Consider the following 25,585-nt stretch of genomic DNA (forward strand, 5'->3'; position numbering starts at 1 on the left):
TTCTTACAATAAAAGGTAGCTGTTACATATGCTTTGTATACATAGCATTTATTTTATTGCAAATATTAAAATTATTTCAAGCATACTAAGCGGTATTTCTAATTGTATCTTAATAAATGAGTACCTGTACGGTAAGTGTTATGTACGAGTTTCTAGATTGTGGTTGTATGTACTTTGGATTGTTAGGATTAGCTTGTTTATTGCTCTGATTTATTAGAAGATGTACTAAAGTACCACCAAGCCAAATATTATTTCAGATTATGTGCAGGAAAATGCATTCATGTTTAAACTCAAGAATGATGGAATCCGACAAATAGGTTAGGGTGTTTTTTCTTTCCCAGAATATAATTTTCACAGTTTTTTTTGTAGATGTACCTCAAGAATTAGAGCTATGGCATGTGCAACATAATCATGACTGCTTGCTTTAATGAGGTTCCTAAACATAAAAATATTATAGCTAACTGCCCTTTGTCAAGACCTGCCCTATGGTTCTGGTGTAAGGAAAGTGTTCATTCCTTCTGCATGATTTGCATTTTAGCCTGGCCTTGTAGTGTAAAATAGGGGTGGGCAGAACTTGCGGAGTCGTCATGCTGCTCACCCTGATTATTAGCTCCAGGAGTTTTTCCTGCGCTGTAAATTCTGGAAGAAGGGCACCACATTCTGCACCAGAGGGGGCTGCTACTTTCTACCGCTCAAGTAGATTTTCTACTGAAGCTGCAGCATTCTCAAATTGAACGATAGCGACCTGCTGGGACCACCTGCATTGGGAAATCACACCAGGACTTGCCCTAGCGCTCAACCTTTCACGCTTACGCACTTAACGTTGATGAGCTGCGTGCAAACAAAACTATGCCATACAGCGGTTCATGGAATTTTTCCAGAACTCCATGCTTCAGGCGGAGCGCAGAGTGGGCAAAACTTTATGAACTCCGCCGGCGGAGCGGAGTTTAACGTCCACCCTAGTGTAGAACACTTTTTCATGTTTTTTCATTCAGTACCTCCAGAATTACATAACTGACCAATGGTTCTGCAAAGCTCTCAACGTAAATGTCTGGTGGGTTGTTTTTGCTGGTGGAGTATCATTTCAAATCCTTTTATAGAGAACCTCCCTAAAAGAAGATGGGATTTGTAGGTCATTGCTGAAAAGGGTTAAACAACAGGGGGTGGTGATGGACAGAGTTTCTGAATTAAGCAGAATACTCTCACCCAGTCAAGAGATCAGGGCTTAATCCAACACCGTTTTTTAGCTCACTGCACCATCCCAGCTCAGAACCTGGCTATATGCAAATTAGTCTGTCCCTGGCCCAGTGCATCATGGGAACAGGGCAAACCAAACTACCGAGCCAATTCTTTCACTGGGAAGGAACACAGTGAAAGAATTGGCTTGGTAGTTTGGTTTGCCCTGTTCCCATGATGCACTGGGCCAGGGACAGACTAATTTGCATATAGCCAGGTTCTGAGCTGGGATGGTGCAGTGAGCTAAAAAACGGTGTTGGATTAAGCCCTGATCTCTTGACTGGGTGAGAGTATTCTGCTTAATTCAGAAACTCTGTCCATCACCACCCCCTGTTGTTTAATTATTTTGTTCACCATAAGCGTGGAAGGGTATACTCAGACGTGAGTCCCTTGCTCATTGCACCATCAGGATTCAAGCAAGCCGGGCCGAAGACGGCTGAAATGCCAGAAACCGGTCCCCGGAAGCTTGTTTCCTTCCCAGTGAAAGAATTGGCTTGGTAGTTTGGTTTGCCCTGTTCCCATGATGCACTGGGCCAGGGACAGACTAATTTGCATACAGCCAGGTTCTGAGCTGGGATGGTGCAGTGAGCTAAAAAACGGTGTTGGATTAAGCCTTGATCTCTTGACTGGGTGAGAGTATTCTGCTTAATTCAGAAACTCTGTCCATCACCACCCCCTGTTGTTTAATTATTTTGTCCACCATAAGCGTGGAAGGGTATACTCAGACGTGAGTCCCTTGCTCATTGCACCATCAGGATTCAAGCAAGCCGGGCCGAAGACGGCTGAAATGCCAGAAACCGGTCCCCGGAAGCTTGTTTCCTTCCCAGTGAAAGAATTGGCTTGGTAGTTTGGTTTGCCCTGTTCCCATGATGCACTGGGCCAGGGACAGACTAATTTGCATATAGCCAGGTTCTGAGCTGGGATGGTGCAGTGAGCTAAAAAACGGTGTTGGATTAAGCCCTGATCTCTTGACTGGGTGAGAGTATTCTGCTTAATTCAGAAACTCTGTCCATCACCACCCCCTGTTGTTTAATTAATCATTGCTGAAAAGGGATCATTTACAAAGTACCTTCAACTAGGTGCCCTCTGATCAAGTGACAGTTTCTTTCCTGTGCATACCGTACAACTCCCTAAGTAAAAAGCACTGTTATTTAATGGCATTTCTTTGCTTGTGAGGCATCAGCTACTTAAGAGGGATACCCGAGTTCAGAGGGCCTCATCCCGTATATATGTCATCTATGATGTAATTTAACATGTCCTGAATTAGTAAAATGTGAGGTCATAAGCAGTGCAAGGAAGGGTGGCAAGTTAAAGTTACCTAAGAAAACTATAATGTGTGAATTTCCGTACTTTTTGTTTTTTAAATATTACTTTGCATCTTATTTCGACACTTAACTGGAACATCACTCTAACCTTTGTTTATTTTTCAATTTCTTTTTTCTTTTTTATAATCTTATTCAAAATTGAGCATGCACCCAAACCCCTTAAGAAAACCTACAGCCAATGCCACCGCTGTGCACGGGCATTAGCCAACTGAAACCCACTGTAGGCGGTCAACCCCCCTGCAATGCAAGGCTTTCGAGCGTCCACAGCAAGAATTGCCCAAAGGCCACAGTTGGCAGCAAGCCCTGGCCTCCATACACTGCCCCCTCATGTCCTTTTTCACCAACATTTTTAGGACATGGGGGCCAAATCGCTGTGTCCTATAACAGCTGCCACAACATTTTCTTCAGAATTGGTGCCAGCCAATCAGATCACTCGGTCTCACTGGACCACGATGGGCCCTGCACTACTAAAATGGTCAACAGGAGACAAAGGACCCACTGCCTTATATTTGCAGTATTTGGTACAGTGGGACCAACTGTCTAGATATACCTACATTTTTAATCCCTTCGTGCCCAACTCAATCCTCTTCGAACGCTAATTTCTCAAATATGTCCAAACGGATTTATACCAAATCACAGAAACATGCTTTCTGAGTAAAGTTCTAACTTTCTGCCAAATTTGGTGTAATTGAGTTAAGTGTTTTTTGCAAAGCTTACTGTGGGAATTAACATGGTTAATAAATATTTTTGCACACCATTTTTATTGGCCCCCGCATGATAGATCAGTCAAAAACTTCCCATCAAAGTGCCAAAGTTGATTGAACGTTTTGGGGAAAGTTTCGAGCAGATGTGTCAAACAGAGCCAATGTTATTAGTGAAACAAAAATGCTCTTCCTATGGAAATTCTGACCTAACTATAGCTACGCAGTGACGGGGGTTTGGGGGGTGGTGTGGGTGTTTTAAAAGCACTCTGCTTCAAGTATTGAGCGATATTTACAAACAGAATACACATGTTTGTAAAACTATCACAAACCTTTGTACTGAAAAGGCATGCCACAAAAAATAGTTTATAGACCATTCCAAATAAACATATATCGCAAACTGTGCTAAGCAAGAGAAAAACAAAACACAGAGCCTACCTGTGGCAAGGAACATCAAGATGGCTTCTACAAAGTTTAAAGGAATATCCTATTGCCAGACTGCACGTCACTACCATACACAGAAGCTTTAATGATTATCTATAGATACTCAAGTTAGAATGGTCTGGCTGCAGATGCTGAAAGTACACAATATAAAAGGACATGTGCTTGAGTGAGAGGTTGTTGATAACGGTGGAAGTCTAATCCTCCCAGTACATGTGTAAAAAAGAAAGGAGAAGTTACTTACTTGTAATCCTAGTTTAAAAGGGGAATCTGCAATGAAATCATAAGCACTGACCAGACCCACACGTAAACAGGATCTAGGAGAACTTTTCTATATTCATAGTAACCTATTTCAAGGCATATTTGCCATTTTCGTATTTTAATTTTAAAAGTCAATTGTATTTTTAAAATAGGTCACTAAACCAAAGAAACTAGAATAGTTTTTTCACAAACCTTTTTTAAAGTAAATGTGATGTGAAAGAAACGATGGGCAAGGTAGACAGGCCGGCTGCAGCGTATTAAGGCTGATAACTCACAGTGTTCATAAAAGGAAGAAGATCCCACCAGCATCCCATTTTGCCCTGTCAATCCAAGCTGCTCCGGTTTCTTTAGTAAAGTGATTTAGATCCTGTAATGATCCCCTCTTACCTTGGACTGAGGAGATGGTACTGTTGCTTAAGGCTTCAACTGAGAGTCACTTGACAGAGAACAGGAAATTTCCGTTGATATTCATAAGAACTGAATAAAGTAGGGAGGCTAGCCAGGAACGCGGTCGTAGACTGCAGAATAGAAAAAACAGGATGATTCTTCCGGCACTTCCCCCTTTTGTAGTCACGTGATGGTGACGTCATCCTAGGGGGAAGTGCCAACAGCTCAGCTAGGTAGGGGTTCTGTAGAGCAGACTAGCTGCTCATGTATCAGGAATGGGACGGGGAGACCAGGACGAGGAGGTAATGGAGTACAAAGGGTGTCAGAGTCAAGTTAAGTAAGCATTAAATATATCTTTATAAAATTTGAGTAAGGTAGGAACCGCTAGAACTGGTGGGGGTGGTGATAGGTTTAGATGATGGTTACAGTTATTTCCCCATTAGCATCCGGTTGTAAGTGGGTGTTTGTGTTCCAAAAAAAAATTTAAAAAAATATTTGAACCATAAAGAAAGATTTTGTAATAGTTTGTGCTCCAATTTTGGTTAATTTAGTTATATATTTTTAGAATTCAAATGGCTTTTTTTTAGAGAGAAAATACATGAAACTCTACTTATATATATAGCCTTTAGATATGGTGCTAAAAATAGATTTATATGTTTTTGTTTTACAAAAGGAAAATTTAAAAACAAAAGTGATTATCCAACGCTACCTACTAACCATGTGACATTTTCAATCATTCCAAATCACCAAAAGTTGTATGATTAGTCTGGAGCACTGATATTTTTAATGTATATAAAAATTGTTCAACACTCTGCTTATATATTCTGTTGAGAAAAAAATATATATAAGACAGCACCACCACGGGGTGGACTGTGAGAAATATAAGACGGCGCCAAGCACAGGCAAACACCAGCACAAATTAAAAACCCTTGTGAGCCAAGGACATAATGGTTACATCGTCTGCAGCAGTGCTGCTGTGGAGAGGACGTAGCCCTTACGTCCTAGCAGTGACCCGCAGGGAAAGCGCTGGCACTAACCCCATGGCCGCCCCCCCAACATGCCCCCACTGGGGGTGGAAGTGCTTCCATTGCCACATTCAACCCCTCCCTCGGCAATCGGGGTGGCGGTTTGGGGTAAACAGACACAGGGCCTGTTTGAATCGATTCCTGCCATCAAAAACATGAGGGTCCCTGAACTACTACATGTAAGGAGAGGAAGGCAGGGTACAAATGAACAATAACAACAAAGAACCTCTCCTTAACATTCAATTAATATTCAGGTGATACATCCATCATAAAAAAATACATTGTTTCACTACTATATTGACTATTCATTTTTTATTTATCAAAAATATCGTTTTCTTTTATTTTTTATATAGATATATAAATATATTCATTTACTTTCAAATTATTTACATAATTTCTACAAGATTTGAGCCCCAGGAGCATGTTAAATAAACATCTCAAGATGCAGTCAAATACCATCAGACACACAACTAACACTCTTACACAAAAAAATCATACTCCATAACATAGCTAAACTGAATACATCAATGCATACCATAATTAATTTAATAGATACATAGAGCAAAAAGAAGAAAGACGGCGCCAACGCTCGTTTCGGAGTGGAATCAGAAACTCACAATTCCTTCGTCAGGGCACAGCAAGTAAGTAACTCATTGGGTGGTTAATCGTCATCCAAACATCAGGGAAGTTTCTTATACGTGGTGCAGAGGGCTCTATATAACAATTGCTTTAAACTTTTAAAACCAATATTTCAGAACGTGGTGAGAACTTGGCCTCACGGTTGATAATGAATTTCAACCCCAAGGACATCATTTCTTTCCTCCTAAAGGGTATAACCATAAGTTAAGTATTTCAATCCCTTAGGTATTCATTAATAGATGTGGCGTCAAGGTCCGATTGTCGTCTCGAAACAAAATATACAGATGAAGCGTCAAAAATCTCGGCAGGTAATAGAGTAAAGTAATCTATAGGTTGGGGTCCAAAAACTGATTATGGTAAAGCCTTCTAAGATTTCATGAATTTTTCAACTGGTGTTGGCTGCGGTCCCGCCCACAAACGATTCCTGCGCCTCAATCGCGGGTGAGGCCTGCAATTGGGGAGCAGGAATGCATCCACTGGATCACAAGGGATGTTTTTTTTTTGCAGTTGGGATGGAGACACCTTAGGCAAGGGTCGCTCCCCTGGGGGAATAAACATAGGTGTTTCGGCCCCCCTGGGGGGCTGATTAGGCCATTTTTGGGCCGATGAAACCCAGTAGGCAACAGGGAATTCATTTTGCCCCATTTTGAGAGCGATCCCCTGGGTAATGGTCATTCTCATTGGGGTGATTTTCTTTTCTCTGTGTTTCTGCCCCCTGGGGTCTGATTCTGCCATTTCCTACGCTGATCAGCCACTAGGTGCCAGGGAATTAATTTTGGGAACGACCCCTTGGGAATGGGTCATTCCTATGGGGGTTATTTCCTTTTCTTTCCGTGTTTCGGCCTCCCCTGGGGCCAGGTCAGCTGTTTTTCCAACCAATGTAGCCCCGGGGGTTGGGGGATGTTGATCGGCCTTATATTTTTAAGCACATCTGCCCAAAGTGGGGCAGAAGCTGCTAGACCACCAGGGATTTTATTGTTTATGGCACAAAATATTTTGGGGAGTGGCCACTTGGGCAAGGGTCGCCCCTCTTTTAGGGGTGAATATTCTGGCTGTTCTGCCCCCATTGGGGGTAGATAGGCCTTATGTGTTTTAAGCCCACATGCCCCTGAGAAGGGCAAAAGCCACTAGACCACCAGGGAAGGTTTGTGTGTCAAATGCAGTTCTGCCTGTTTTGTCATTATTTGTGATCGTAAATAGTTTTCTCATTTTCATTTTAGTGCAAAGCTTTTGTTTTACTTTGGTGTAACTTGTGCTTGTGGTGTTGTGATTGGTAGAGCTGCAGTTTGTTTAGTTGCAAGTGTTTGGTATGGAAAATTGTTTTTATAATGTTTACTACAAATGAGTATCAATGACCTGCATTAATTTGTTTTTGGGAAATATAATACTAGCAGTCTACTTAGCTTATGTTTGAATGTGTGTGACATTTTCCTTGTATTTGTGCACTATTATGTTGCTTTGTGTGTAATTTTCTTTTGTTTTCTATTTTAGTGGGATATCGGTGCTTACTGTGTCTGTGCAGAGTAGGTGCTGGTGAGTCTAGTGGCCTCTGGCAAGTGAGTGGTATTGTTTTACAGTATATAGGTCTTTGTGTGCTTTGTATTCATTGACTTTACCTTGCAAATGCTATAAGCCTATAGTTTTTCTTTTTCTTTTGTAAATGCACACTTTGTTTATTACTTTTTTTACACAGCGTTGGGTACTGTTGACTTATTCGTCAAGTTTCTTGTATAACTAAGGATTATGGCTATCCACACACATGCACAGGACCACGAAGGGGCAGGAACAGAAAGGGGAACACTGTGATGTGGCAAGACACGAATCAGCAAGACGCCAGAATGAGCACCAGGAGCATGACGGGAACCCTTCTCAACCAACCATCAACCAGCAAGAGGGGGACCTAGTAGTAAACATTTTTCAATGTGAACTCGCGGAAATTCAGGAGTCAGTGCTCAACAAAGGTCTGGGCTTTGTCCCGACAAACATACTAGATACATTTAAACTGCATGCAGAAATTAAGGATTTGCTCCGTAACATCAAACTCCAGGTCTTTTTCAAAGACAAAGAAGCCACTGTGACCACAGATACAGGACTAAGACCAAGGTCTACATTCACACCCCCCCCCCCCCAATGCAATGCTACCAATAGAAATCCTAACCTTTGAAAAGGCAGTGATGAGCGAGCTTAGCAAGTTAAACTCGTCCAACACAGCGTTTTTTCACAACACCAGCCGGGTATAACAAGAAGCAATCAGGGAATTGGCCACCAACAGAGAGATCACCATTAAACCCACTGACAAAGGGGGAGCGATAAAGGTCCAAACAACAACGGCCTATGAGCAGGAATGCTCAAGATTATTGTCTGACAGAAGGAATTACAGGATCTTACGAGAGGACCCTACTGAGTCCCTACGCATCACTATTAGGGGAATGGTGGAGGAAGTACTAGCACATGACTGGTTGACAAAGAAAGAAGCAGAATTCTTCATCCAAAAAACACCCAGGATTCCGTATTTTTATAGCATTCCTAAAATACACAAGAATCTAGAAAAATCACCAAGGAGACCCATTGTCTCTGGAATCGGGTCCATTCTGGAACCACTATCTAAATTTGCTGATGCTTTCCTCCCCCCGCTAGTACTAGCCACAGACACTTATCTGAAAGACACTAAGGCAGTCCTCCAATTGCTCAAGGACTTACCTTTTGACCCAAGCCCCCAATTACTGCAGAGTCGCAATGTCGAGAGTCTGTACACCAGCTTGCCCCACGGAGAGACTCTCGCTATAATAGAGGAAGTTTTGTACACAACTCCATGGGAATACCAAACACCCAGGGGAGTAGTGCAAGAATGCATTTCGATAGCACTCACCAAAAATTTCCTTGAATATAATACAACCATCTACCTCCAAAGTCACGGGACCAGCATGGGCAGTACATTTGCCCCTAGTCTAGCTGGGTTATATGTCCACCACCTGGAGACCAACAAGATTCTCAATGCAAATAACCCATATAGAGACCAAATACTTACCTGGATAAGGTATATAGATGACGTTTTCGTCATCTGGCAAGGAGATCTACTGTCAGTTGACAGTTTCATGGAATGGTTGAACACACAGAACACGTACCTGAAATTTACCAGCTCGGTCTCCAAAGAGTCCCTGGTTTCCCTAGATTTGAATATCTAACCGGAAGGAGGTACATTAAAAACAACTACACATTTCAAGTCAACGGCCAGGAACTGCCTCCTGAGGTTTGATAGTTTTAATCCCCGACACCTCCGAGAAAACCTACCGTATGGCCAATTCTTGCGCCTGCGGAGAAATTGTACAGATGTGGCATTGTACAAATCACAGGCAACTGACCAAAAAACCAAGTTACAGAAAAGGCAATATCCAGACCGGATTATCAACTCGGCCATGAAAAGAGCAAAAAATAACAACAGGGAGGCCCTACTAGAGGACAGGGTACCAACTAACACTGAGCAGAAAAGACCCATATGTGTAACCACATATAGCACACACTCAAATGAGGTCTCCAAAATTGTAAACAAACACTGGCGCATACCAACATGCGGAGATCTGACCCTAGAGAAACCCATGTTTGCACACAGACGGGGCGCAATCTCAAGGATATTCTAGTCCACTCCCGTCCTAACAAGAATCAACAACCCACACCGTCCTTACATGGAATACAAGGGCATTTTCCATGTGGCAACTGTAGTAGCTGTCACTTGACGAAGAAAAGCAAGCAGTTGACATTTAGTAACGGAACCAAGTGGGACCAACGGAAACTGACTAACTGCAACAGCAAGAACGTAGTCTACATGATTACATGTCTATGTGGCCTTAAATACATCGGCATAATTACACGGGCAGTGAAAACACGATTAAGTGAACACAAAAGCAACGTGCGGTGCAAAAGAAGCACCACGAAAATGGCTACTCACTTTCTGGAGGCTGAACACTATGTAAATGACCTCAACTGGACTGTGATAGAGCAGCTCCAGACAGAGACTGGCCTTTTCGAAAAAGAACAGCGTTGGGTGTTCCGCCTTGGCACTCTTATCTCAGGCCTCAATGATGAGATCCCTTGGGGCCAATTGAACTGATACACCTCCCATTTCCCTGAGAAAATTATTGCTTTCATTGAATAAGATCTGTAGAGGCCCATCCAGGCACACCTAAGTACAACCTCCATAATGCCTCCTTATCTGCCATGTTTTTCTAGCTACAATTTAAAACACTGTATAATTTCATGCACTTGGCTCTAAAGCCCATAGTTTAATTTTGCCTCCACACATAAGAACGTTAAATGTTTATTGAACGAATACATATGACAACTGGCCTCTTTACACAGAGCACAGTACTTGTCTTTATATTTCTTTTTATTTAGGGCTGTTTCGCTATGTCCCACTCAGGAAAGTGTAAAAAATAACCAAGCCCAGATATCGCTATAACAATGAGCGCGCATGCGCACTCACTAAGACCAAGCATCACGCACCCGCAAGTGAATATAACCGAGCCCAGAGATCTCTGAAAATTAAGCAGAAGCGCAGCGCGATGACTTAGCATCTCGCATCGGCACATGCGCTGGAAAGAGATTAGTATTTCGTGTTAGCGCAGGCCAATTGACAACGCCTCTTCACGCTAAGGGAGCCTGTTAACCATCAGCAAAAACCATAACCGGATTACCCAAATACGGGCAAGTAACTACATCCGGCAATTTACCACGCTAATTAGAACCCAATTGACCCATTTACCAACTATAAAAGGGTGAGGCCCCCACGCAGATACCGCACTCACAGCGGAGCCGCGTACGGGACAAGAAGGAGCTATTCTCTACTGTTGATCATGAGTATGGTGTTAGTACAGGAAACAGGGGTCAACCAACAACTATGTGAGTAAATGGGACTCAGACACTGTGTAATTTTTTTGCAGGTAGCAGCATGGCACGGTAGTCCCCTACGTTAAGAGGCTCACAAGGCTCTTTAGATGGATTAAACAAGTATGCATTAACCAGGCAATCTAAACCCCCATATACAATTATGACACAGGCACAGAAGTATTCTTAACAAATAGAGTGTGTGTTTTATGTTTTATGTATGTATGTCCTGTCTGTGTTTTTTCTTTTACAGGGCACAACATCACGAGTAGTATGACATCATGTGTATAGTGATAGCAGCCCACACTATATATAATTATGTATATTTTTATACAGGTCATTGTACCTTACAAATATTGAGGATCTGATCACCAGATTACTGTTTTTTCCTTTCCAGGTTTTGCGATTAGCAGAGACCATCGACTTTCAAGTTGTAGGTACATTGTAGCCTGCATTACACTTCACTTTTCTGTAAATATCAATAGATTTTTGAGAAGTAATAAGTGAGTAAGGTAGGGGATTTGTGCACCCGTCCTGAAGGAGTTCATACTCCGAAACATGTTGACGCACACAGGAGGTAATGCACATTGTACTGCATAAACACCTCCAATCTCACCTTTTGACCAGTACCAACCCGTGGGCCCATTAAAACTTTTTTGTGTCTACCCCACGAGCCAGGTCCGTTTTAATTATCGCTCAATTGATAACCCCACCACTCACGCACATCATTATTTTTTTAAAACCCTCACATGCACCACACATAGATACAAAAGTAAGTGCTCCCGTTTAGTCGTAGGTCGTAGCACGCCGCATTGTGTAGAGGGGTGCGTAGACCCCAATGATGAAGCATGACACCAAAGGTCCTTTTGATGTGCGAGGGGTATTTTACAAACACTGTGTGCTCCCCACCATTGTAGGGAACACACTCTATTCACAGTTGGATTCTCATTGTTTATACGTATCCACAGGATGACCGCTCAGCAGGTTGTTGGGATGCTTTGAGTCTTCTTCTGACCATGATTATGAGACTGACTCTGCATCTGAGGCAGAGGGGGAAGGCCAGGATTCTGGCAGTGAATTTTCTGTCCAAGAGGAATCATCTAATAATTAAGCTACTCTCAATGCAGATAAAGTGGCTGTTTTAGTGGAGGACACTAATATGCCGATAGTGCAGCAAGAGGCATCTGGATTGCAGCCCAGGGCTGCAAAGCATCCCATTAGAAGTGCTGGACTCTGGGTTGACCCAAACATGGTGCAGTCGGTGTTGCCTGTCTTTAGTGATGTTGCAGGGTGTAGAGAAATTGTGAATAATCTTTGCTTATAAATTTCTTTCAGTTGTTTATGGATAATGTATTTTTGGTTGAGACTGTTGAGCAGACTAATTTGTATGCTGAACAGTATTTGAAGGACAACAGTGCCAAACTTAAGCCCCATTCTAGAGCTACCCGGTGGACTCCCAAACATCTGGATTAGCTGAAGGAGTTCTTGGGTTTCACTTTTTCGATGGGCCTGATAAGAAAACCATTTCTGTCTTCATATTGGTCCCTTGATGGTAACAGTTATTTTTCCTACAACCATGAGTCGAAATCAGTGTTTGCTTCTTCTTCAGATGTTGCATTTTGTTGATAATACTTTTGCATTGCCGAGAGATCACTCTGATTGTGACCATCTTTTTAAGGTTTGGCCTGTCCTTGATCACTTTGTAGATTGTTTTTCAGACATCTATGTGCCAGGCAAAGATATAGCTGTGGAAGAGTCTTTGGTCCTGTTCAAGGGCCGATTGGTTTTTAGGCAGTACATTCCTAGCAAGAGGGGATGTTACGGAATTAAGTTGTACATGCTACCTGAGAGTAGTACTGGATATGTCTGTAATTTCAGGGTCTACAATGGTAGGGATTCCAGTATTGACCCCTCTGGTTGTCTGTCCACTTTTTTGTGGTTATATGAAAATTGTGTGGTAACTGGGTAGAGGACTTTTTAACAAAGTTTATCATTTAGATGTAGATAACTTTTACAAAGTGGACACTGCTGCTTGTGGCACAATCCGCTCTAACCGCAAAGGTTACCCAAAAGAACTAGTTTGTAAAAAACAAACTTGTGAAGGTACAGTGCAATGCCTTGCGTAGTGATGAGCTTCTAGCTCTGAAATTTTCTGACAGGAGAGATGTCTATATGCTGACTACCATCCCTGATGAAAGTACTTCACCTATGACTGTTTGGGGTCAGGTTACTGAAGTGCGCAAACCTGTATGCATTTTAGACTATAATGAGCATATGGGTGGTGTAGATCAAGTAGATCAGAGGTTGGAACCTTACACTGCTGTTCGTAAGGCGTACGTTTGGTATAAGAAGTTGGCTATCCATTTATTCAATTCAGCAAGCTAAAATGCATTTGTTTTATTTAAGGATTGCACTCCAGAGACAAAGATTACATTTGTTCAGTTTCAACAGTCTCTGATAGGCAGCCTTGTTTTAGTGGAACAGGCATGAGTTCCTATAGAAACAGTGGTGGAGGATGTGGCTAGATTGAAAGATCGCCACTTTTCTGATCACATTCCTCCCAACGCCAAAAAAGACTTTCCCGTTAAGAAATGTAAAGTCTGTGCCCGAAGAGGTGTACGGAAGGAGAGTTGCATGTACTGCCCCTATTTCCCTTCTAATCCTGGGCTGTGTGTGCCCACATGTTTTCAATTGTACCACACGCAACCAAGTTTTTGGTTGGAATCGTGAGCATAAAAGTAAACGGACTGGTCTGTATCATTTTATATTTTTTGTTCAGATTTCATGGTTGGCATAAGTGTGATGCATTTAATTAGAGCTGTTGTGCTTGTAGTTATATTTTTGTATCTACTACCAATTGGTTAGTGTCTTCTTTTTTGCATAAAAAATGTGTTGGGAGTGTGCATGGACTGGCGCTTGGCTGGTGGTGTGCATTGAATGGTACTTGGCTAGTGGTGTGTGTGGATTGGCTTTGGAAGGCAGAGTGTGTGGACTGGCGCTTAGCTGGTGGTGTGCATGGACTGGCGCTTGGCTGGTGGTGTGCGTGGACTAGCACTTGGCTGGTGGTGAGCGTGGACTAGCACTTGGCTGGCGGTGTGCGTGGATTAGCACTTGGCTGGCAGTGTGTAGGGACTGGCGCTTGGCTGGGGGTGTGTGTAGACTGGCATTTGGCTGGTGGCTCATGGACTAGCACCTAGCTGGTGGTGTGCGTGCACTGGCGCTAGGCTGGCGGTGTGTGTATGGACTGACGCTTGGCTGGCAGTGTGTGAGAAGTGACTTGCATGCTGATCACTACACACACTGCTAGACAACTCCAATCCACACACTCCATCAGCCGGTGTGGTTGATGTGTCATGCATGTTGGCATATGAAAGTGATGGGCCCTTGAATGGCATTGCCGGTTGATGTGAGTGTTGGAATGTGCTGGGCCCGCGACTGGCAGTGTGAATGGCCTTGTATGCGTCACGTATGAAAGGTGTCTGAATGGCCTGTATAGAGGTTGGTGCCTTGCCGTGGCTTTACAACTCCCGAGCTGTGAGTTAATGGTTCAGGTTTGTAACCTTTAACTATTAACAGTGCATTTCCTTTTTGGGAAATCTCTTGTTAATAACATTTTACAAAGCAAAACCAAAGGGGATGATGGACGGAGTGTTGAACATTGCACGCACTCAACCCCAGTCAACTGATCTGGGTTTAATCCATCATCATTCTTTAGCTCACTCTGCCACCCCAGTTCAGACATGGCCATATGCAAATCAGTCTGACCCTGTGCCTCATGGAAACAGTCCAGCCCGAACTGCCAAGCCATGTCTTCCCTGGACCCGGAAACAGGCATCCTGGGACCAGTTTCTTGCTAATCAGCCGTCATCAACCAGGCTAGCTTGAATCCAGTGACAAAGTAAGCAAGGACCCACGTCTGGGCCTACCATGCCAATTTAGGGCGAACAAAGCAAAACCAAAGGGGATGATGGACGGTGTTGAACATTGCAAGTACTCACCCCCAGTCAATTGATCTGGGTTTAATCCATCATCATTCTTTAGCTCAGGCGTGGGTCTCTTGCTCACATTGCCACTGGATTCAAGCTAGCCTGGCTGATGACGGCTGATTAGCCAGAAACCAGTCCCAGGATGCCTGTTTCCGGTCCGGGGAGACATGGCTTGGCAGTTCGAACTGGACTGTTTCTATGAGGCACAGGTTCAGACTGATGTGCATATGGCCATGTCTGAACTGGGGTGGCGGAGTGAGCTAAAGAATGATGATGGATTAAACCCAGATTAGTTGACTGGGGGTGAATGCTTGCAATGTTCAACACTCTGTCCATCATCCCTTTAGTTTTGCTTTGTTCGCCCTAAGTTGGCAGGGTATGCCCAGGCGTGGGTCCCTTCCTCATTTTGCCACTGGATTCAAGCTAGCCTGGCTGATGACGGCTGATTAGCCAGAAACCGGTCCCAGGATGCCTGTTTCCGGTCCGGGAAGACCTGGCTTGGCAGTTCGGGCTGAACTGTTTCAATGAGGCACAGGGTCAGACTGATTTGCATATGGCCATGTCTGAACTGGGGTGGCGGAGTGAGCTAAAGGATGATGATGGATTAAACCCAGATCAGTTGACTGGGGGTGAGTGCTTGCAATGTTCAACACTCTGTCCATCATCCCCTTTGGTTTTGCTTTGTTCGCCCTAAGTTGGCAGGGTATGCCCAGGCGTGGGTCCCTTGCTCACTTTGCCACTGGATTCAAGCTACCCTGGCTGAAGACGGCTGATTAGCCAGAAACCGGTCCCAGGATGCTTGTTTCCGGTCCAGGGAAGAGATGGCTTGGCAGTTTGGGCTGGACTGTTCCCATGAGGCACAGGGTCAGAATGATTTGCATATGGCCATATCTGAACTGGGGTGGCAGAGTGAGCTAAAGAATGATGATGGATTAAACCCAGATCAGTTGACTGGGGGTGAGTGCTTGCAATGTTCAATACTCCGTCCATCATCCCCCTTGGTTTTGGTTTCAATAACATTTTACACTCTGAACCTTCACTCACCCTTGTGCCAAATCCAACCAGTATGTGTGTGTGTTTGAGGAATAGTTAGTTGTGATGTAATATTTGCATTTTCTGGCTTTCTCTGCCAGGGTGTACATTGTCCCTAGGGAAAATCTACAAATTCTCGATATAGTAGAAACCCAGAGGAGTATAGGGTGGTGTCCCTCTCGTGGATCCCAAAATGCTTTCTACCCAAAAGGCCCTGCAAACCTCTAAATGTGACTACAGTCCACATTTTCCTTGCATTAGTGCCATATTCTTCCAGAATCAGAAAGAATCCACAAATTTCCTACTACCCAGTGTTCCCCCAGGTCTCCCGATAAAAATGGTACCTCACTTGTGTGGGTGGGCAAGTGCCACAAAGAAAGGGCCCAAAACATATTGTGGAGGCATCAAAAATTATTTATCACAAAACAACCTGGTTTTTCAGGGGGGTCACCTGCTTTTTTGATCCCGGGCTCGACGGCCATGTAGGGAAACCTACCAACCCTAGTCATTTCTGAAAACTAGACACTCAGCGGAGTCCAAGTATGTGTGGCTTGCATGGATTGTCTAACGTTTTCTTATCCAGAATCAGCTGTAAACCTCAAATTTTTCTCACATTTCTTTGGGGGAATTGATGTGCCGGGCACAAATTTCTTACCGCCCAGCATTCTCTTTGGACTCCTGAGTAAAATGATACCAAGGCCCTGCAACTGAGAAAGGTCAAAAACATAGAGAATGAGAGGATAGCACAGCAAGTTCTAAGCACTTTATTTTTGTTTATATACGTTTTTAGGTAGACTGCATTGGACACCAACACATGTGAGGTGTCATTTTTATTGGGAGACAAGGAGAATGCTGGGTGGTAGGAAATGTGTGCCGTCAAGGTGCTCCCAGACAGAAATGCAAGGAAAATGTGATTTTTTAAAGCTAAATTTGAGGTTTGCATGGGATTTTGAGTAGGAAAAGGTTGAGAGATCAACGCAAGCCAAATTGAACTTGGAAGCAAATGCTTAAAGGTGAATCCAATAGAGTTGATCATATACTAGCTGCTAAAAGACCGAAAGTAGGACAGATATGGCGACAACAGTACAAAATCTGTGAATGAATAATTGCAAACAAACAGCCTTCATTATATTGAATATCAAAGTCACAATTACTTTGAATTGATCAGTAATCAGATCTATCAAATCATACAGAAATTGAAATTCCCCACCCACTGGAAATACTGGCCCTTGGAAGCAATGTGAATCAGAAGACTTTTAGCAACACTTGATGGTAGTAACGTAAGGGAAGCGCACATCAAAACACATATAAAATCAGATCGGGTCAAAAAATTATAATATTCAAAATTAACAAGTCTCAAGGCATCTATTTGAAGGCGGTGCCACTCAGGATAAATATGCACCCTACTACCTAGATGCAAACTTACACAGGTCCTGCCAAAGCATTTACCGTGAAACACAATATAATTGTACAAATATCCCGGCACTCAAAAGTAACATTCCTTATTCATAGTTAGATAAAACAAATTACTTTAGATTCACCCCGAATATCACTGGCAGTAGACAGATTTGGGTTCTCAAAAGCGGTAAGTATTTAATTCAAAACCACATTTAGAACATCACAATTTCAGAATACACTTTGTGTTGCACAAGAGGAACAGTGGGAGGGCCTATCATAGCCAGCCTGATATTTTACGTACACTTTGTGTTGCACAAGAGGAACAGTGGGAGGGCCTATCATAGCCAGCCTGATATTTTACGTACACTTAGTGTTGCACAAGAGGAACAGTGGGATAATCTTCTCTAAATCTATGACAAGCATTTACAATGCGTCAACAACAGCGACACATTGGAATAGTTAGCAATTACTGGTTTGACCGCCTATCATACTAACAGACTATCACGTGCTAATATATACAGAATCCTCTGGTGTAAGGTCTATCCGATCCAACGTTATAGGCATCTTTCTGACGAACTGGGTGGACCTTTTGCGTCTGATCAGAATATTCTTGATTACTGACGCATATATTTGAAGATTTCGGGAATCATGCAAACATACAGCATTTGATGCCCTTTGAATTTGGGAATAAGCCTTGAGGAAGTCACTTGATGTGACGAAACACGTGTCGGCTGTCGTGCATCTGGACCACAGATCATGAGGACACAACTGTCGAATTTAGTCTCTTGAATGTCATATTCTGTTCAGGGACATTGGTTCTTTCTTGGTCCACTTTCTGAAATAGTGATGTTCTAAATGTGGTTTTGAATTAAATACTTACAGCTTTTGAGAACCCAAATCTGTCTACTGCCAGTGATATTCGGAGAAAATATAAAGTAATTTGTTTTATCTAACTATGAATAAGGATTGTTACTTTTGAGTGCCGGGATATTTGTACAATTGAATCAGAAGACTGGTATGGACAAGTACTGCAGACAAGACAAGGTAAGGAGGAGACAGGGAGAGAACTCATCTGAAATTAAATCAAGAAATGAGGCACATAGTGGATGAATGCAATGTTAGTTGTACCTCTTTCAGGAGACTGCTGTACTTGCTTCTTAGAGCTGCAGCCTCTGCCTCGACACTGTGCAGCTGAGCCCTCATTTCCTCTGTCTGCAAAATGGAAAGACACTTTATTTTAAATACATATTAAAATGTCTAAATGTGCTCGAAGTGTTAGGCAAGTGTTTATATCTTTTGAGTGAATCTGTGGGTATTCTTGTAAATAGCTTGTGAATCTTTACTAAGTATGCACCTCTAAGTGGCTTACGGCCAGATGCATCAAAGGGTTTTACCCATTCTGTGTCTATCGGAAAATGTGTTCATACATATGGCCCTTAGCTCCAGTGAGCCTATGTAGGTTGAGAACAGTTTTGATCTTTTATACACAACTCTAAACTGAGTATCTAAATATGCTGGATAAGCATACACATAAGGTATCCTCCGAGAACCTTTCCGGTGGAAGTGAAGGTTGGGAGTAATTTGCAGAAAAACAGGTACTCCATCCACAAGGTGTATGTGAATTGCTGCTTTCATTCCGAAAGGATCTTAAGACAAGGTAGATTAATTGATGCGAGAGCCTATTGTTGCCCATGGGTCTGAGAGCTATACAAAAGCCACATTGACTGAATGTAAGATTTTGGGCACCGAAGATCTTGGTCTACTTTTGGACCAAAGCCGAGGCAAACCTCAATCATTCAAACCCCTGGAAGACAAATATAAGTTGGTTTGGGATTTCCACACGCAGCTCAGCTACTGAGTAGATTAAACAATAGGCTTCTATGAAGCTTTTACAATACTGATCAGACATATATTTTTCTAAAAGAATTAAAAAGCATCGAAATATCCTTTCGGTCAACTTAGGATGTACTTTTAAAAATAATTACAACACATCTGACTAAGAGCTCGTTATGTTACTCGAACTCTTAAAGTACAAACGTTTAACCACTGTTCGTGGCCCAATGATGTTAAAACCTTAAGCATTATTACTACAAAGCCAGGCCAACAGGAACTTGATAATTTAAAGAATAATGTATGACCCTAAAACAAGTCACCCCTTTAGAAATAATGTCTCAAGGGAAAAGGTTGACCAATCTTGAAACAGTTCTCAGGAACACTCGAAGACAAAGATACTTGGTGCAGATGATTTATCGACACTTTACACTTCGTGACTAGGTGGAGTAGCAGTGAAGTAATTGCAGTCCCAGATCCTTCAATTAAAAGGGAAAGTATTTGAAAACAGAAAAATAAAAATAGATAAACTCCACAAAAGCTTTGGTTTAACTCGGTGAAATATGGCAACAAATGAGGCAACAAGCTATGTGTGGGGAGGTTGGAGAGGGTATGGGCAGCTTTGAGGGTGGGACTCAATGTGTTGAGTGCTCTGTGGGTTACAGTTGGAGGCATGTTGCCAAACTTGCCATCCACCTCTGTGGGTAATTAGGGGCAGGACTCTGTTGAATATATAGAGTGAAGTGATTGAAGACATTGCTCACCATTAAGTTGTTCTCCTGCAGCTCAGCTTTAAGCCTTCGTATTATTGCTTCATGTTCTTGTTGCCTGCCCTCAGCATCTGCCAATCTTTCCTCCATTTCCTCGCGGTCCAAAGCCATCTCCTTCCGCCAATGAGCTGCTTCGAATGAGCGGTTCTTGTTGGCATCTTTAGTCAAGGCTTCTAGGTCTCTGAGAGCTGTGTTCAGCCTCTCGATCTGGGGAGATAGGAACACACATGACATATCTGTGACAAGAGGGGCCCTATGTCAATTAGCTATTTCAATGATTCCAGTTGGATTTTAGTTTTTTGACAGACAATACACGGAGATAAAAACACTAAAGTCAGCCACTTCAACTTAAATACCTCACTGGGTACTCCACAGAAGAACTGCAATGAAGAAAAGGAAATGTGTTTCAGGGCTAAGTAAATGATCAAACATGTTCTCCAAGAGATTGTTCACATAATGCTGCTACAAAACACTCAGCAATGAAGAATGTCACGATGCAAGCAGAACAAACCTCTTGTATTTTCAGGAAACAAAAGCCTTTGTGTGAAAAAGCCGACGTGTGTCAGAGCTTTATCAATGCTGTGTACTCACTATTGTTTAGTACCTGTTATTTTAAGAGCCCAAGACTATCCAAGTGTCCTAAATCTTACATCGCGTGCCAACGTCTTGATGGAGAAGCTGATACAGGTGAAAAATACCAATCTCCGTGGCCTTTGTGACATGTGTGCCTTGCAGTTTTGAGCACGTTCACACCGCACTTGACCGACATAGTTGCACTTCAGACATGAGGCGTGCAGGGTCAGCAGCAGTGCAGTGCCATCGTTTACACTTACATTAAGGGGGCAATGAAAGACAGGGTTCGGCTAGTTGGGCAGATAATCAGGTTTGTAAAGTCACAAGATGACTTTTGTCTGGTCTCTCTCTGATCATTGCGAACAGCTGAAATAGTTTATCTGGCAAATATTAGTGTGGTGAACGCATGTCCTCGGTCTTGCTTAGATTGTGGAAACGTATCTCAGCAGCAATCTATAGGATCATTAGTCCAAAGACGTTAATCCTAAAGGTGCTTTGAAGCTGGCTCCGGGCCGGTGCGGAAGAGACCACATCTCTTGTACCTTACAGACCCTCGTAAGTGTGAGTAATGCTGTCATGGGCAACTTTTTTGGATTGCCTAACCTCCAAATTCCGGTGGTAACTGCAGTGCTTAATTTGTGCTGGAAATTGCAGAAGGTAGGCACTAGGCCTAGCGCGCATTCTGGACGAGGAGGACAGGGAAACAGTGACAAGGATAATTCAGGGATGAAAAAGAACCAGTAATAAAGACATAAAGAGATAGGAAGTGTAGGGTCGTGAAAGAAAGAGGCATGAGGAAGAAATATTTGGGCCCGGCACTAAATATATAGATATTTTGTATTATATTTGTTTTCACAGATTAAACGCCGAGTACAAAATGGATTGGGCAGGAGAACAGTCTACAAAAGTGCAGGGACGTAGCAATGAGGTAAAGCACGGCCGACTAGTGCTGCGTGTTGAGCACCGTCACTGTCGGGAAGGCAGTGAAAAGCAGAGCGCCAAAAAATGGCGCCGAAGTGATACGGATCATAGCAGACCTGTGAATAAGCAGTTGGTCTGCAGCTTCCCCCTAACCTCTCGCGCATCCCTCAAGTGCAAACTAGCGTGGACATGAGGCTCGGCGTGTATACAGCCCCTTCGGGGGGAGGAGGAGAGCCCCTCCCGTCTGTACTCCCTGTCACACGGTGGGCTGGGACTCGACCAGGCATGCATGACTGCCTGCTGGGGGAGAAAGACAAGATGACAGCTGCCAGCTCCAGATCTGGGCCATCCGTCTCCTGAGCAGTGAAAGGAGAGCCCAGACATCATCGGCTCTGCTTACTGACCACCGCACACAGCCCTCCCCCACAACTCAGCACACTGGGTCTGGGAGCCCAGCGCGCTGGCAGAGGGAGACTCCGACCTGGTGCGTGCTAAGATGGCGCCCACAGCAGCATGGGGATGTGAGCACGGGGCAGAAGAGGGGTCGAGTGGATATTCACCAGGGGGTAAGGGAGGTGTACTTCTGCTGGCGGGCGAAGCTGCAAAAGACACACAGATGATGTACGGAAGGCACTGCAAATCAAACATTCACCCCCAGTTAAGAGATCTTGGTTAAATCAATCGTTCTTTTGCTCACCATGTCACCCCAGTTTGGACCCAGCCATATGCAAATTAGTCTTGACCCTGTTTCTTATGGGAACAGTACAGCCTGAACTGCCTAGCCAGTCCTCCCTGGACCGGAAACAAGCATCCTCGAAACAGTTTTGAGGCATCACCCCTCATCAGCCAGGCTATCTTGAATCCTGTGTACAGGGCCGGACTGGGAACCAGAACCGGCCCTGGCAAAGTGCTCGGCCGGCCCCCCTCCCCCCCTCCGGGAGGAGAGGGGAGGGGGGAGAGGTGCGACCACGCTCTGTGACAGGGCCGGTTTTCGGCCGTTTTTGTTACAGGGCCGTTTTTGCAGCATAACGGCCCTGTTACAAAACCGGCCCCCAACCATGCGGCCCACCGGGGGATTGCCCGGTGCCCTCAACGGCCAGTCCGGGCCTGGTGACACAGTGGGCCCTGGACCCACTTCTGGGCATAACCGGCGCACTTAGGACGAGAAAGCAAAAGACACAGATGATGGACAGAATACAGAGCAAATCAAACATTCACCCCGGTCAAGAGATCTGGGTTGAATCCATCGTTCTTTTGCTCATCATGCCACCCCATTTTGGACCCAGCCATATGCAAATCAGTTTTGACCCGATTACTTATGGGAACAGTCTTGCCCGAACTGCCAAGCCAGGTCCTCCCTGGACCGGAAACAAGCAAGCTGAGCAGCACAGAGGCAGTGACCAGGACAGAACGAGACCTGGTACCAAAGCAGTCGAAGACTGGATCAGGGCACCAAGATATCCACGGCCTCAAGCGCACAATGAGTAATTCTGGTGTGCCTCCTTAGCCCTAGCCGGATTCTACATTTTGCTGACAACTGCTGAAAACAAGAGCCTCTGCAGCCTATGCTGTACTGGGGATAAGAATCATTCAAGCCCTGTGCTCACTCTCAAGCGCTGTGCTCTGTCGCCCCAGCGCCTATATTCTTGACAGAATTGAAATGTGTTCTGACATGTGCTCCCCTTCACTGTGCTGTGACAGCAATAGCAGCTGGACCAGCCATGTATGGAGTTGTCCTTACCCACTGTCACTGTGTTCAGATAGAAACTGGAGCCTTTCCAGCCTGCTGCTCTGACAGGACTATGAGCATGGCCAACTCCACCTTTCTCTCTCTCTATTCAAATGGGTATTAGAAATGCTCCAGCTTTGCTCCCTCACACAGTGTTCTGAAGTGAACAGAAGATGGCCAAGCCTGTGCTTTGATGAGATTGTGGGTTGCATAGGTCTGTGCTCAATCTAACTCTAATCTGGTAGGAATGTGAAATGCTCTAGCCCCTTGCTTCCTCGCCTTGTGCTCAGGTTGGAATGTGGGCCGCCTAGTCCTGCGCTCCACTATACTGTAGTTTGAAAAGGATATGAGGTAGCTCAGGCACTTGCTTCCTCAGCTGGATGTTTCAGTCCAAATTCTAGCCATACTAATCCTGTGCTCCATTATACTGAAGTCTGGCAGGAATATCAGATGGTCCAGTCCCATACTCACTCACCCTATGCTCCAGTGGGAAGGTTGGCCGTCCAAGCCCACTGCTCCCTCACACTGTGCTCTGGTTGGAACAAGAGATGGTCCAGCCAGTGCTTTGATGGGATTGGGAGCTGCACAGACCTGTGCCCTAACTTTTGTTTACTATTTTATATAGCAAAAACTCGACCCAAAAGTATTGGTGCGCTTTACATGAGCACCAGTTACATTTCACAAGGACACATTCACTTTTGGTAGCCGTGGGGAGATTACCTGATTTGCCTAGAATCAAAGTATGTTGAGGCGACGCCGAGACTCGAACCTGGTTCCCCAGCTCCAAAGTCGGGAGCTCTGGCAGGACTATGAGATGGGCCAGGCCCCTTGCTGTGGCCAGAATGTGGACCTACCTAATCCAGTGCCCCCCACATACTGTAGTCTGCTAGGTCTGGGAAAAGGAAGAGCTCCTTGCTTGGGCGAAATATGGTCCAGCCTAGTCCTGTACTCTCTCGTACTGTATTCTGGTAAGATTAGGAGATGGTCCAAATGATTGTTCTGGTCATAATGTAGACTGGCCTTGCCCTGTGCTCCATCACACTGTAGTCTAGTAGGCTATGAGATCAGCCAATCCCTTTCTCTGTTCAGAATGTGGGCCAGTCTTGTCTTGTGCTGTAGTCTTGTAGATGTGTGACATGGTCCAGCCCCTTGATATGGGTGGAATGTAAGCCGGCCTTGAACTGTGCTACATGATACTGTAGTCTTGTAGGGGTATGAGATATTCCCGCCCATTGGTCTGGTCGGAATATGGTCTAGCCTTGTCCTGTGCTCAATGAAATTGTAGTCTTGTAGGACTACAAGATGGTTCAGCCTCTTGCTCCCTTGCCTTGTGCTCAGTTAGAATGAGGACCTGCCTAGCTTTATGCCCTTGTGGAACAGGAGATGGTTCAGCTCAAGCTATGATGAGATTGTGGGCTATGTAGACCTGTTTCATCATACTATAGTTTCACTGGGATATGAGATGGCTCAAACCCTTGCTTCTGCAACTTGGGTTCAAGTCAGAATGTTACCCAGCCTATTTGTGTGCTCCATCATACTGTGGTTAGGTAGGTATATGAGATGGCCAAGGCCGTGCTCTCTCACACTATGCCCTAGTGGAAAGGTCAGCCTGCCAAGTTCAGGGCTCCCTCACACTGTGCTCTAGTGGGACAGGAGATGGTCTAGCCCGTTTTGATGGGATTGAGTGGCCATGTAGACCCGTGCTCCGTCATACTGTGGCTGGTAGGACTATGAAATGGTTCACAGCCTTGCTCTAGTGAGAATGTGGGCCTGTCTAGTGCTGTGGTCCCTTTTACTCTATTCTGGTCGGAGGTGGTCCAGACCCTTGCTCCCTCACATTGTGCTTAGGCCAGAATACCCGTGGGAACATTCGTGGTTCATCTACCTGCACTCCAGGAAAACAGAAATTCAGAACACTTCAAATATCCAACAATGGATACATCGAGCAGCAGTGAAGAAGTCTACTTATCTGGGTACTAGCCGTGAGAGGTATATCTATATCTTTGTACAGAGAAAAAAATACTCCGACCCCCACAATAGCCAAACACTGAGGCAGGAGGGCAATTATATTGTAGCATTTCTATAATGTCTCATACCCGTGAAAAGGCTCTGAGGTACTTCTGTATGGGTGAATAAAAAGCTAACCCACCTGTTCTGCATGTTTGCTAGAGAAAAGGTTTGAAAAGTGGCTCATATGGGAAGAGTTTGAATGCATTCTTGTTGTTTTTGGCTTGTCAGGACTGGTTGTAGGACTAAAGAATGTTTCGCTTTCCTTAGAAGTACAAGGAAAAGACCGAAGAGCTCATAAAAACAAACTGTGTGACTGAAGAAATCTAGTGGTCTGCCATATCTTGGCTGGCTTGCTGGGATCGAGCTTACAGTACCTCGGTTCTAAGGAAACAATTGATTTGAGACAAGATTCAGCTTAGGGATAGTGTCATATATGCAAT

General features: G+C 44.2%; 1 protein-coding gene across 1 annotated transcript in view; it reads right to left on the reverse strand.

The window, feature by feature from the left end:
* Nucleotides 1-25,585, reverse strand: part of PMFBP1 (polyamine modulated factor 1 binding protein 1) — a 1,903,249-nt gene that overhangs the window by 1,322,898 nt on the left and 554,766 nt on the right. The window contains exons 12-13 of the mRNA XM_086945556.1: nucleotides 19,907-20,119; nucleotides 18,441-18,524 (exon numbers count right to left, since the gene is read on the reverse strand). Coding sequence (XP_086801682.1) covers nucleotides 18,441-18,524; nucleotides 19,907-20,119 — 297 coding nt within the window. The remainder of the gene's footprint in view (nucleotides 1-18,440; nucleotides 18,525-19,906; nucleotides 20,120-25,585) is intronic.

The sequence above is a fragment of the Lissotriton vulgaris genome, chromosome 12, assembly GCF_964263255.1.
Source record: "Lissotriton vulgaris chromosome 12, aLisVul1.2, whole genome shotgun sequence".
NCBI classification, from domain to species: domain Eukaryota; kingdom Metazoa; phylum Chordata; class Amphibia; order Caudata; family Salamandridae; genus Lissotriton; species Lissotriton vulgaris.